General features: G+C 40.9%; 1 protein-coding gene across 1 annotated transcript; it reads right to left on the reverse strand.

Annotated features, from left to right (window-relative positions):
• Positions 1–483: 483 nt before the first annotated feature.
• Positions 484–8,946, reverse strand: ndufb8 (NADH:ubiquinone oxidoreductase subunit B8). The gene is made up of 5 exons (XM_083557594.1): positions 8,792–8,946; positions 4,426–4,552; positions 3,026–3,125; positions 2,412–2,567; positions 484–637 (listed from the first exon to the last, which is right to left on the reverse strand). Exons 1-5 carry the CDS (start codon positions 8,871–8,873, stop codon positions 545–547), a joined length of 558 nt encoding a protein of 185 aa, XP_083413720.1. The 5' UTR covers positions 8,874–8,946; the 3' UTR covers positions 484–544.
• Positions 8,947–14,799: the final 5,853 nt, after the last annotated feature.

The following is a 14,799-nucleotide window of genomic DNA, read 5'->3' on the forward strand; positions in this document are numbered from 1 at the left end:
AGATGTTTCTCATCAACGCCTTGGGTGGTTCCATAAAATTTCAGAGTAAGAATGGGAGCTTTGAGGATGGATTTGGACTGTTGTTAATATCAACAGTCGGCTACACTGACTCAGGACTACAGTTTTCTTCTGATCTCCATCACTGCATCTCAACATCGTTTATCTTTAATAAATGGACATTCGGTGGCACCCAGATGAGGATGAGGTTCCCTCTTGAGTCTGGTTCCTCTCAAGGTTTCTTCCTTTTGCATCTCAGGGAGTTTTTCCTTCACCACAGTCTCCACCGACTTGTTCATCAGGGACAAACTTACACTTATAAAGAACATCTTCATTTTTATCTCCACATTATCTGTGTAAAGCTGCTCTGAGACCATGTTCATTATTAAACGTGCGAAACAAACATGAATTTAAACTGTACTGCATAAAAATCAGTCAACAATTAGTCATTGTGTCACATTAAAAAAGGTAAGACAGCAAACTGGGGATGTTTGAACTTGAGTTTTATTACACATATACACAGAAGTGAAAGCAACAGGATGAAGATTTAAATCTCATAATGTTTAACAGGTTCTGACTCCTTCTCAGAATCTCCTCCATGTTCCAGGTAAAGATTGTTGTATGGATACTGCTTTGGGGCCTGTAGACAAAAACAGCCCACTTTTATCCAATTTACAAAACTAGCAATCATTATTCTCTCCCTCACTCACACAAAAACACATCCCAAATTTGAACATTTCCTGAGCTCATTGCTAATTGTTTAGATGTGCTTGTGTTTGTAACCGTGACTTGAATGTTAGTACCAGATGGATTTGAGTTTTTCAGAACCTGTTGTATTTCCTGCTGGGATTTTCACACTACAGCCTTAACAGTTTACACACAGTGGCATGAAGAATCATCCTGTATATAGGCTAAAACAACTTGTTGATAAAGTTCCGAGAAAACAATGACCAGACAGAAAGTCTGTAGCAACTCAAATCAGCAATGTTTACAAGAGTGGTGAGCAGAAAAGCATATCAGAACACATTAAACTTGAAGGGGAAGGACTGCAACAGCAAAATAACATGAGATTTCTCTACATTCAGCCAATAAAAAGAATATGAGGCTCCCATGGCAAAGCTTTTTAGTAATTTGGGGTCAGAACGCAGGGTCGCCCACTGTACTGCACCCCTGCAGCATAAAGTTTAAGGGCTTATGATGCTGGGGCTTAAACAACAACACTTTAAATCAGTAACCCAGAGCCACCACCACTGAGCCCTCCACCGCGTAGCCATGGCTTACCTAAGGAAGAGATGGCACCAGGATGCTCAGGACTGTGCTCTGCTGGGAGACTTTGACACCACCATCTTCACAGACTCCCTGCAGTTACACCCTTTGATGGTGACAGTGTTAATGGCAGTGCCTATGCTAAACGATGAAAATCAGCAGAGGCTCCACCTCACAAGTTGGAGGATCTGCTGCTCATCTTTTGGTGCCAGATTACCTTCAAAGGTCTAAACAAAATATGTAAAGGTTTAAATTGAGAAAAGGAGGAAATGTGAAGACTTCTTATAGCTTGTGGTAAGAAAGTATTAATTACTCTCAAGGATTTGGTTAAAATGCTACGTGGTTTTTGTTTCTGAGGGAAGGAAGTGATGGATTTGTGAAATCTGTCCAGATGCACATAGATGCATTTAATAAGAGAGTAGCTGTTGACTAGCATGTGACTCACTAAACATTTTTCACCTCCGACTATAAGGGATGATTATTAGTTAATATATTCTTCTTGGCAGCTCAAACCAATCTGACCCTTATATCGAGTAGAGGTTTCCACCCACAGGACCAACACTTACTTACTCTGTGTTTTTGTTTTTCAAACCACCCTGTGAAAACTCTAGCGAACTTTGTCTGTGAAAATCCCAGCAGATCAGCCATTTCTAAAAATAATCAAAGTGGGTAACTGGCAACATATCATGGTTAAAGACACACTTTTTTATTCATTCTGATGTTGAAGGGACATTTAGCTGAACTCTGAAAATCATATCTGCCTAATTTTATACATTGTGCTGCCGCCACCTGATTGGCTGATTTAATAACTGCACAGCAGGTGTGCATGTGTTCCTAATAAAGTGGACAGTATACATGTGCTACAGTCATGCTGATTATTGGTTAAAGAATAAGACAGTGTCTGAATATGAATAAAATTAAAAGCTTTGCTATAAATAAAATTTTTGGATTTTAGACACAGACAGCAGGAACAGCTGATAAAACCAGCCCAGATCTCACTGCTGGATCTGCACTCTTCTGTGAGCTCTACCACTTATGTGTATTTCCTTTATTAATGCTTTGTTGAGTGAAAAATGTAAAATGTTTGTGTAACTCACTAAAGGTCAAGAACACCTCCCCAAGCCCTGTAGCGTGTGTGTGTAACTTACTACAGGTTGGTAGGCAGGGAACATCTCCCCCAGGCCGAACATCACCATCATGAAGGTGAAGAAGCCAAATAAGCGCCTGCACATGGTGGACCAACTGACAGGGCTGGGGGACGTATCCACTCTATTTCTGATATACATGTCAAAGTCAAAGTGGATCTACACACACACACACACACACACACACACACACACACACACACACACACACACACACACACACACACACACACACACACACACACACACACACACACACACACACACACACACACACACACACACACACACACACACACACACATTGAGGCCATTAAAGACACCAGCAGTCACAGTCCTGTATTGGAAATTTGGTTGGAGATTAGGTTTCTTTGTTTATGATTTAGTATAGAGCTGGTTCAGGTTGGTTTGATTGTGTATTTCAGTTTGATCATGTCTGATTTGATTCAGGTGGATTCTGATTAGATATGATCCAATTTATTACAGACCAATTAAATTAAGCTCAATATTGATTAGTTTAAATTTTGTCTGATTCGGTTAGAATCAGAATAAATCTGCATGTAAAATGTGTGTGTGTGTGTGTGTGTGTGTGTGTGTGTGTGTGTGTGTGTGTATACCGGCTCCCCCCAGTTTCTCCGCAGGTCTGGATGGTCCCACTGGTACCAGGGGTCTCGCTCATGCTGGGAAGAGTTCGGAAGAACTGGATAATCTCCATAGCTACAGCAACAACAAACAAACAAACAATAAATATTGTTTTTAATTGCATTCATTTTTAATCATTCCACTAATTTGCCATCACAGCCACAAGTAAAAATCGGACACTTCCATTTAGTGATTGTGAACAAATGAAGAAAATTCAACTGACTGCAGCATCAATAAATACACAAATAATTCATTCAAAACATCTTTACGTGCATGTTTGGAGCTACATTTATGCAAATGGAGTTGGAGATGTGGTCAGGATTAATGGTGTCCTCAATGATAAGTAATCCAGGCTGATACTTCTCCATCATGCAGTACCATCACAGAGGCATCTGATTCACCCCAAATTTATTCTGCAGCAGGACAATGACCCAAACATACAGCCAACGTCATTAAGAACTATCTACAGTGTAGAGAAGAACGAGGAAACCTGGAAGTGATGGTTTCAAAGTGTCCTGATCTCAACATGATTTGAGGAGCCTACATCTACAGAAATTCTAATTAGTTTAAGCAGAGGGTGTTCAAAAAAATATTGCTTTGATCTGGATTTCTCTTCTGTTCATTTACTTTGCATTTTGTTAATTGATAAAATACATAACCACTTCTATTATTAAAAGTGTTCTTACTTGTGCTGTACATCTGTAGCATTTCAGTCTGATTACGCTAAAATGTATTGTGTACAATAAAAGTGTTTACATTAGACTACTGTGCACATTAAAATAGTGTGGTCAGTAAGTTCATGTTGTGTAGTGTACAGTCATTGTGTCATTGCGTAATGTAGACCCTTTAATGTGTTTGTTCATCGAGGCCTAAATTAAAAGTGTGATCCTCACAAACTTAATGATTTTACATACTGGATTGTTTGTTTCTTTGAAATAAACCTAAAGGTCCAAAAACTCAAACCGTAAGCTTCACCATGTAGTCAAGTCAAGAAGCTTTTATTGTCATTTCTACAGTATGTATCTGACGCAGTACACCATGAAATTAGACAACGTTCCTCCTGAACCGTGGTGCTACATTCAACAACAAAAAGCTACATAACAGAACACAGAGTTAAGGACTAAAGTGAGTGCCCTCGACACAAAGTGCATCATGTGCAACCTGGTACAAACAGTAAAAGACAAGACAAATGAAAGTAGCACCATTTTGGATCGGCGTGGCCGCTGCAATCTTGGATGTAATGGGGGATGGACTAGATCCTTCAGCATAGCACAAGTTTGATTACTTACAGTATCTTGATCAAATTAAAACCTAAAATGTGAGGTGATCATGTCATTGCTGTAACTGTACTTGTGTGTGCATGTGTGTGACTGACCCGTGTCCATCATCAGGATGTGGCTTGTAGTCCTCCAGTCTTAGGTTATATTTCTTTGCAGCTGCAGCGCGTTCTTCTGCCGTGCGAGGATATGGTCCAGGGAGCACATCCTGTGAGACACCAGAGGCTGCATTCACGCATGCGCACACACGCACACACACACACAGAAGCATAAAAGGAAGACGTTTTACTATATTTTAAAATGTGTGTAAATACAGTAATTGTGCAGCTACCTGCAGAACATACATACTGATCAGCCACAACATTAAAACCACCTGCCTAATATCGTGTACTTCCTCTTAAAGCTTTGAGCTGTCAAGGCATGGACTTCACAAGTCCTGCTAGACTTCATAATCTGGATCTTCTTAAAGTCACTCAGATCCTTACACTCGACCATTTTTACTGATTGCAACACACAAAGTTCCAGAATTGGGGAAGCTTAGTGGATAAGATGATGGACTGCTGGGTTCTTGAGCAAGGCATTTAACCCTCAAATGATCAGCTGTATAACTAAGATAATTATAAGTCAGGATAAGGGGGTCTGCCCTTAATGCCAGAAATGTAGACCTGGCTGCTCACCTGCTGTATAATAAACCCCAACATGTTATAAGTGGCTTTAATGTAATGGCTAATCGCTAAAAAGTATTAAATATAAGTAGTATTATTCATTTTAACTAAAAACAATGATTTGTTTTTTTTCCAGTAAACTAGTGAAGGCTTTAGTAATGTCTGTTTACCTACGCTCTGTATAAATGATCAACAAAACTTTATTACACTTTAAATGCTGTCCTTTTTACCTCAGATACTGAAGAACTGTACAATTCTACTTGGATTTTAAGTCAAATATACGGTCATTTTTTATTTGATGGCTGCAACAAGTCTAAAAAAAAAACTGGAACAAGATCATGTTTCTCACTATGTAGCATCCAATCGTTTTTTTTTATCCAGAGCCACTTATAATTGAGCCATCAAATGACGGCCCTTTTATCTACCTCAGGAATTCGGCTCGGTCATAGTCAGTGCTGTTTGTATTCCACCTCAAGCGGAAACGGACACTGCAGTATGGGACTTACATGAGACACTAACTCTTCACCAAACACAGCATCGGGACGCTGCACTCATTCTGGTAGGAGATTTCAACAGTGCCAACCTCAAGCGCGCACTACCGAACTTTTATCAGCACATCACCTGCCCCACCAGGGGTGAAAGGACACTGGACCACTGTTACACAACATTTAAAAACAGTTACAAGGCACAATTACGTCCACCGTTTGGGAAATCGGACCATGCCGCCATCTTCCTCATGCCTGTTTACAAACAAAGGCTGAAACAGGAAGCTCCGATTCAGAGGGAGGTCGCGCGCTGGACTGACCAATCGGTGTCCGCTCTGCAGGACGCTTTGGATGACGCAGACTGGGACATGTTCAGGCGCAGCTCTGATGACGTCAACATGTTTACGGAAGCGGTTGTGGGATTCATCGGAAAACTAGCGGATGATACGGTGCAAAAAAACACTATCAGAACGTTTTCCAACCAGAAGCCGTGGGTGGATAAAACCATCCGCGACGCTCTGAGATCCCGCTCCGCTGCCTACAACAGAGGGCTTGCCACCGGGGACATGGATGAATACAAGGCTGCGTCTTACAGTGTTCGCAGAGCGGTGAAGGATGCAAAGCGGCACTACGGGAGGAAACTAGAGTCACAGTTTCAACATGGTGGCTCTAGGAGCCTGTGGCAGGGACTAAGAACAATCACGGCTATAGAACACCATCTTCCAGAATGGTGAATGCAGACGCTTCTCTGGCAGACGAGCGAAACACCTTTTTCGCTTGTTTCGAGGCTGCAGCTAACCGCGCTAGCGGCACAAAACAGCGTGCACGCCGAGAGAGCCGGAGAGGTAAACATGGTCACCATCTCGGATCATGATGTGAGGAGGGCATTCAGGAGAGTAAATACCAGGAAGGCAGCAGGACCAGATGGCATCACAGGTCAGGTTCTGAAAGTCTGCGCTGACCAGCTAGCACCGGTGTTCACTGAGATATTCAACCTCTCACTGGAACAATCTGTTGTCCCCTCATGTTTCAAACAGTCCACCATTGTTCCTGTCCTGAAGAAACCCCAGCCAGCCTGCCTTAATGACTACCACCCTGTAGCCTTGACCTCAGTAGTGATGAAGTGCTTTGAGAGACTGGTCAGAGACTTCATCACTGCCTCACTACTAGACACACTGGACCCTCTACAGTTTGCGTACCGTCAGAACTGTTCTACAGAGGACGCCATTGCTCATCTCCTCCACACTACAATCAGCCACCTGGACCAAAGAAATGGGAATTATACAAAGATGCTGTTTGTGGACTACAGTTCAGCATTTAACACCATAATTCCCTCCACACTCACCTCTAAGCTGTGCCAATGGATCTCTACCTTCCTGACAGACAGACCACAAGCCGTACGGGTGGGCAAACACGCTTCATCCACCCTACCCTCAGCAATGGAGCTCCCCAGGGTTGCGTTCTGAGCACCCTGCTGTACTCACTTTACACATATGACTGTGTGGCCACTTCCAACTCCACCATCAAGTTTGCTGACGACAACGTTGTGGTGGGCCTGATCTCCAACAACGTCGAGACGGCCTACTTTTATGGACAATCAAAACCACCTTAAATTGTTTACTGTTGTTTACTGTTTTACTGCTTACTGCTATAAGCATTTTTTGTATATACATCTTTTTCCTTCATACATATATCTTTATATATTTTTATTTTATTTTATATAGTTTTTATACTTTATTTATCTGCCTTTTTTTCTTTGGTTTTTTCTCCCCATCCTATTTCCTAATGCCGGACCATCATAAAAAGCATTTCACTGCATGTCGCACCCTGTATGTATGTGTATGTGACAAATAAAATTGTATTTGATTTGAGGACTGTTGGAAAACTATTCCAAGTGATAACCTCATAATGCCGACTGAGAGAATACCAAAAAAGTGCAAAAACTGTCATCAAAGCGAAAGGTTCTACTTTGAAGAATCAACAATAGAAAATATATTCTGGGTTATTTAACGTGTTTTTGTGTACTACAGAATTCCATACGTGTTCTTTCATAGTTCTTCACTATTAATGTACAATAATAAAATATTAATAAAAATAAAGAAAAAACACTGAAGGAGAAGGTGTGTTTAAACTTTTGATTGTTAAAGTACACACACACATGCACATACACACACACACAGTATCTCACAAAAGTAAGTGCACCCCTCACATTTCAGCATCCATTTTAGTATCTTCTAAAGGGACAATAATAAAGAAATGAAGCGTGGATATATTTTAGATGTGTAGTTTGCGTAGCAGTACAGATGTACTGTCGTACAGTCAATGTCTAAATAAAAAATTTTTAGTGCACCCTTAATGACAACAGCTGCATTTTGTGTAATTATACATGTTCCACATGTTCTATTCACCATGTTCATGTCCTTGTCTGCTTGTCAGAACCATACAAATTTGTGTCTTGTATTAGAGCAGTTACAATTTGTGCTTTGAGTCGATTCTCTCATACTGAACACTGGATGTTCAACAAGGACCTCATGAAGCTGAAGAAGTGGCCAAGTATGTCTCCAGACCTAAACCCTATTGAGCACCTGTGGGCCTCAAGCAGAGGTTGGAGAAGCTCCATGTATATCCTCTGTGATGTTATTATGGAGGAGTGGAAGAGGAACAGCAACAACCTGTGCAGCTCTGGTGAATATCACACCCAGGAGGATTAAAGCAGTTTTGGATAATGATGTGCTCACACACAATATTCACATGTTGCACACATTTTTGATGTTCAATTAGGGTGTACTCACTTTTGTTGCCACTTATTTAGACAGAAATGGCTGTATGTTAAGTTATTTTCAGAGAACAGTAAATCTGTACTGCTGAACAAACTGCACACTGACTCCTCTAAAATATCTCCAAGTTTTATTTCTATATTGTCCCTTTATAAGATACTAAAATGGTTGCTGAAATGTGCAGTGTGTGTGTGTGTGTGTGTGTGTGTGTGTGTATATTTATATATATATATATATATAGATGAGAGAGAGAACGAAAAAAGAGAGAATGATTTCAGCCACATTATCACCTGTATTGAAAACAGTTGCCAAAAAACAAAACAAAACAATCCCTACATTCCTCTTTACTCTGATCTGTCCATCTTTCTATCTGTTTCTTCAGCACTTCCTCCTGCGGAAGACAGGGTTAGCTACATCTAACATGTAGAATATTATCTAGGGTGTACTGTAACCGTTTATTCTACTCAAATAGGTCAGTCAACATCACATTTACACCAGAAATTAATGAATGGTAAAAAATTAATTAAACACACCGACCTGCTCTTAATGAAATTAATTTAGAAATGACTTGTCCTCTGGTTTTGCTGCGAATCAAACGACCTCCTAACAGCGCCGCCATGTTCACAGACTTTCCGTTCAGAGCATGCGCACTACTCAACTTACCGGCGGAAATGCGTCATCAATGAAATGTCGGAAAGAATTCATTTTTAAGTCTCTCTCTCTCTCTCTCTCTCTCTCTCTCTCTCTCTCTCTCTCTACATATATATATATATATATATATATATATATATATATATATATAAAACTCGCTTTACTGTAATTTTGTAGTTATTTTGTGTACTGTACTTGTTACTGTAGCGACGCCGAACGGGAGCAGCCGAAAGAAGAAGAATGTAATGTGGGAACTACTGCGCGTGCGGTTTTGACGCGTCACGCTTCAGGTGGCTGCAAAACGCGAAGACGTCAGAGGGTGAAAAGCAAAAACTTGAAACAATTTGAGCAGTATTCTCATCAAAATCAGTAAACACATAGTTAGAATTTCTTTTATCTGTAGCCAGAATATGACCTTTTTCTACGAAGTTTATATTAAAATGACCACCTGTTTAAATGTAAGTATGAATGTAATATATATCATTAGGGTTTGGTTCATGTGAACGTTATGTGATTGATAGATACAATGCCAATAAATAAGTACACCGTTTAAGCCCACTTCAAAACTTAAAAAAACTACACTACACCCCCCACATTAAGAAAGTAAGATACTTGAGTAGAATATTTGATTACTCTTTCCACCTCTCTCTCTCTCTCTATCTCTCTCTCTCTCTCTCTCTCTCTCTCCATATATATATATATATATTCGTAGATTTAAATGGAGAGCTATCCAGGATAATGCTAGTAAATTATGGCGTGCCACAAGGGTCAGTTCTGGGACCCCTGCTTTTTACAATATACATGCTTCCATTAGGAAATATTATTAGAAGGCATGGAATTAGCTTCCATTGTTATGCTGATGATACCCAGCTATATATTTCATCCAAACCAGGCGATACAGCTCAATTAGCTCGCATAACTGAGTGTGTTGAAGAAATAAGAGATTGGATGACCCATAACTTTCTGCTATTAAATTCTGATAAAACGGAGATTTTGCTCATCGGCCCAAAAAATAGTACACAGAAGCTCCAGCATCTCAGCCTGCATTTAGACGGTTGTTCTGTAACTACTAGTTCAACGGTAAAAGACCTGGGAGTTATTTTAGACAGCAACTTATCTTTTAAAAATCACATCAATCAAGTTACAAAAACAGCCTTCTTTCACCTTAGAAATATTTCTAAGCTAAGAAATATGTTATCTATATCTGATGCAGAGAAGCTCGTCCATGCGTTTATGACCTCTAGAATAGACTACTGTAATGCATTACTAGGTGGATGTCCTGCATCATTAATAAACAAGCTTCAGTTAGTTCAGAATGCAGCAGCAAGAGTTCTTACTAGGTCAAGAAAATACGATCATATAACCCCAATCTTATCGTCCCTACATTGGCTTCCTATTAAGTTTCGAATAGACTACAAACTACTGCTACTCACTTATAAAGCACTAAATGGTTTGGCTCCCATGTATCTATCCAGTCTCTTAACACGCTACAATCCGTCACGCTCCCTGAGATCTCAAAACTCTGGGCTTCTAGTAGTTCCTAGAATAGCAAAGTCCACTAAAGGCGGTAGAGCATTTTCACATTTAGCTCCTAAACTCTGGAATAGTCTTCCTGACAGTGTTCGGGGTTCAGATACACTCTCCCAGTTTAAGTGCAGATTAAAAACATATCTTTTTAGCAAAGCCTACACATAACACACATCACACACATCACATCACAACCTTGTGCTCCAGAACATCTGATCACATGCACATTATCAACTTGTGCTGTTAATATCATGAACAGCAGCTACGCTAATTCCTCTCCACTGCTTCTCTTTCTCTCCCCATCCCGAGGCATCCTGAGGTTTGGCCAGCTCCAGTCACGTCCCACCTCGTGAAGATTATGGACCTATGGATGATCATGGAGAAGTAGATGCCGAGTGTTTAAAGGCCCTGGCATGGAGAAGCTGATGCTGGATCTATGATGATCACAAATTGTTCTGTATTGTTGAAAGATTTATGACCAAACTTTTGATGTCACCCATATGAGGATGGGTTCCCCTTTGAGTCTGGTTCCTCTCAAGGTTTCTTCCTCATATCATCTAAGGGAGTTTTTCCTTGCCACTGTCGCCACGGCTGCTCATCAGGGACAAACGCACACCATTCACCTTCACTGTTGTTTTCTGTAAAGCTGCTTTGAGACAATGTCTGTTGTGAAAAGCGCTATACAAATAAACTTGACTTGACTTGACTTGACTTGATATATATACACACACACACACACACACACACACACACACACACTGGAGATCAAAATTTTTAAACAATTTATAAACAATTGAACAATTCTGCTCCACAGTTGAAGGAGTTTTTGTCGTGTCTACACCATGCTACCAGAACACCTTTTCCACAAAATAACTAAGGCATTTAAAAAAAAATAATTATTATTTTGCAGAAAACACACTGATCAAAATTAGAGAACAACAATGACTGTAGCATGGAAAAAGATTACAACTAAATGTTCTGAAGGTTACAACAGTCAGTAATTAGTAGGAAGTGTCCAGGCCTCTGCTCTGAATGACTTCAGCACATCTGCACTCGTCAGGACAGCACCAGTCTCTCACACTGCTCTGGTGTGATTTTGGTCCACTCTTCTTCCAGTCTCCTCCACAGTTCGGTGACTGTAGTGGGTTTCTTGGCCATAACTTTGTCGGCAAGGATTTTCCAGAGGTTCTCTATTGGGTTGAGATCAGGACTCTGGGCAGGACATCAACACTGCGGGCTGATTGGGTGATGAACGCAGGGAAGGAACCATATGTTGTTGAAGAAGGTTCTGATAAACATTTGCATTCACTCTGCCATGTAGCTGTATAAGAGGCCCAACTCCTGCTGCAGAACACATGCCCCAAATCATCACACTTCCTCCTCCACTTTTCACTGACTTCTTTACACACTTCGGGTTCAGTCTTTCTCCAGTTTGTCGCCGAACATAATGTTTCCCATCGGACCCAAATAAATTAAACTTGCTTTCATCACTGAAGTGAACTTTGGACCAGTTCTCCTCTGTCCACACAACATGCTCCTCAGCAAAGCTTAGTCTAGCCTTTTGATTCTTTCTGCTAATGAGAGGTTTGGTCACTGCAGAGCAGAGGAGGAAGTAAGGGAGTACAAATACTTCGTTACTGTACTTAAGTAGATTTTTTCGGTATCAGTTTTTTACTCCACTATTTATTTTTCAGACAACTTTTTACTTTTACTCATTACATTTTTACACAAATATCTGTACTTTTTACTTCTTACATTTTTAAAACAGGCTCTTACTTTAGTTTTAATTCATTGATTTGGTGAAATATATTTTTTATTTTCACTGCGCGCTGATTTCAGCCGAACAACTGATTTCCTGTTACTGCGCGTCTTTTTCAATCCGCTGGTGTATAAAGTCCTGACCCTCACTCACCACAGATGTAGACTAGTTTATGAAGATAAGAATCAGCAGGCAGAAGGCAGTAAGAAGTTTGGGGTTAATGTGGATGAGACAGAGGGAGTCAGTGATGAGAACATGACTGAGAACAGACACATTCCTGATCATCATCATCTTTTCTCTGCTTGTGTTCTATATGTGGATCTTCAGCCTGGATACATTCATTAGATAACAACATTTTTAATTCATTTTGTATTAATATATATATATATATATATATATATATATATATATATATTTGGCTGTCAAAATTCTAATTATTTGAAACGGCACTAAAAGTTTATTAACATGCTATCAATTCAGCGCGCATTTCTGTTTTTACCATTTTTGTAAAAAAAAATAAAAAAATGTAAATACATAAATAAATAACTAAATATAAAAGGCGAAATTAAAACCTCCAGCAAAACATACACTTATTCGCTACGTCCCTTCTTTACTTAGATACAAAAAAAATAAATAAATAAACTCCACTGAAAAATCATTTTAATCAGTAAACATTTGTTTTATTTCTGCGCCAAGTCTCAAATCAAACACCAAATCCCTCATGTTTTACACAATTTACCCTCTAGGTGGCGTTTTGTGGGTTTTTCCCCTCATAATGGCAACTACTTCTTCTTTCGGCTGGTCCCATTAGGGGTCGCCACAGCGGATCATCCGTCTCCATACCACCCTGTCCTCTATATCTGCCTCTTTTACTCCACTGCTCTTATCACTCCACTGCCCTCCCTCTCATTCACACACATGTACTCTGTCTTACTCCTACTGACTTTCATTCCCCTTCTCTCCAGCGCATATCTCCACCTCTCCAGGCTCTTCTCAACCTGCTCTCTACTCTCACCACAAATCACAATATCATCTGCAAACATCATAGTCCAGGGAGACTCCTGTCTGACCTCGTCCGTCAACCTGTCCATCACCACTGCAAACAGGAAAGGGCTCAGGGCCGATCCTTGATGCAGTCTAACCTTCACCCTGAACCAGTCTGTCGTACCTACTGCACACTTTACTGCCATCACACTGTCCTCATACATGTCCTGCACCACCCTCACATACTTCTCTGACACACCTGACTTCCTCATACAATACCACAACTCCTCTCTCGGCACCCTGTTGTACGCTTTCTCTAAATCCACAAATACACAATGCAGCTCCTTCTGTCCTTCTCTATACTTCTCCATCAACATCCTTAAAGCAAATAAGGCATCTGTGGTGCTCTTCCTCGGCATGAAACCATACTGTTGCTCACAGATGGTCACCTCTTCTCTCAACCTGGCTTCCACTACTCTTTCCCATAACTTCATGGTGTGACTGATCAACTTAATTCCCCTGTAGTTACTGCAGGTCTGCACATCTCCCTTATGCTTAAAGATCGGTACCAGCACACTCCTTCTCCATTCCTCAGGCATCCTCTCCCCTTCCAGAATCCTGTTAAACAATCTGGTTAAAAACTCCACTGCCATCTCTCCTAAACATCTCCACGCTTCTACCGGTATGTCATCTGGTCCAACCGACTTTCCATTCTTCATCCTCTTAATCGCTGCTCTCACTTCCTCCTTACTAAACCTATCTACATCCTGCTTCACCTACTCCACATCCTCCAACCTTCTCTCTCTCTTAATTTCCTCATTCATCAGCTGCTCAAAATACTCCCTCCATCTTCTCAACACACTCTCCTCACTAGTCAACACATTTCCCTCTCCATCCTTTATTGCTCTAACTTGCAGTACATCCTTCCCAGCTCGGTCCCTCTGCCTGGCCAATCGGTATAAATCCTTTTCTCCTTCCTTAGTGTCCAACCTCTTATACAGTTCCTCATATGCCTTTTCCTTGGCTTTCGCCACATCCCTTTTAACCTGCTGCCGCATCTCCTTGTACTCCTGCCTACTTTTCTCATCACTCTGTCGATCCCACTTCTGTTTTGCCAACCTCTTTCCCCTAATGCTCTCCTGCACTTCCTTATTCCACCACCAAGTCTCCTTGTCTTGCTTTCTATTTCCAGATGTCACACCAAGTACTTTTGTAGCTGCCTCCCGCATCACTCCTGCAGTAGTTACCCAATCATCCAACACCTCTTCAACACCACCGAGCCCCTGTCTGACCTCTTCCCTGAACCTCACACTACACTCTTCCTCCTTCAGTTTCCACCATCTTATTCTTCTTTCAAACCTTACTTTCCTCCTCTTCTTCTTCGCCTCCAAAACCATCCTACAGACCACCATCCGATGCTGTCTAGCTACACTGTCCCCCGCCAACACCTTACAGTCTCCAATCTCCTTCAGGTTGCATCTCCCACATAGAAGATAATCCACCTGTGTGCACCTTCCTCCACTCTTATACGTCACCCTATGATCCTCCTTCTTCTTAAAATACGTGTTCACCACTGCCATTTCCATCCTTTTAGCAAAATCCACCACCATCTGCCCTTCCACAT

The sequence above is a fragment of the Silurus aristotelis genome (genome assembly GCF_946808225.1).
Source record: "Silurus aristotelis genome assembly, chromosome: 12".
In the NCBI taxonomy this organism is placed as follows: Eukaryota; Metazoa; Chordata; class Actinopteri; order Siluriformes; family Siluridae; genus Silurus; species Silurus aristotelis.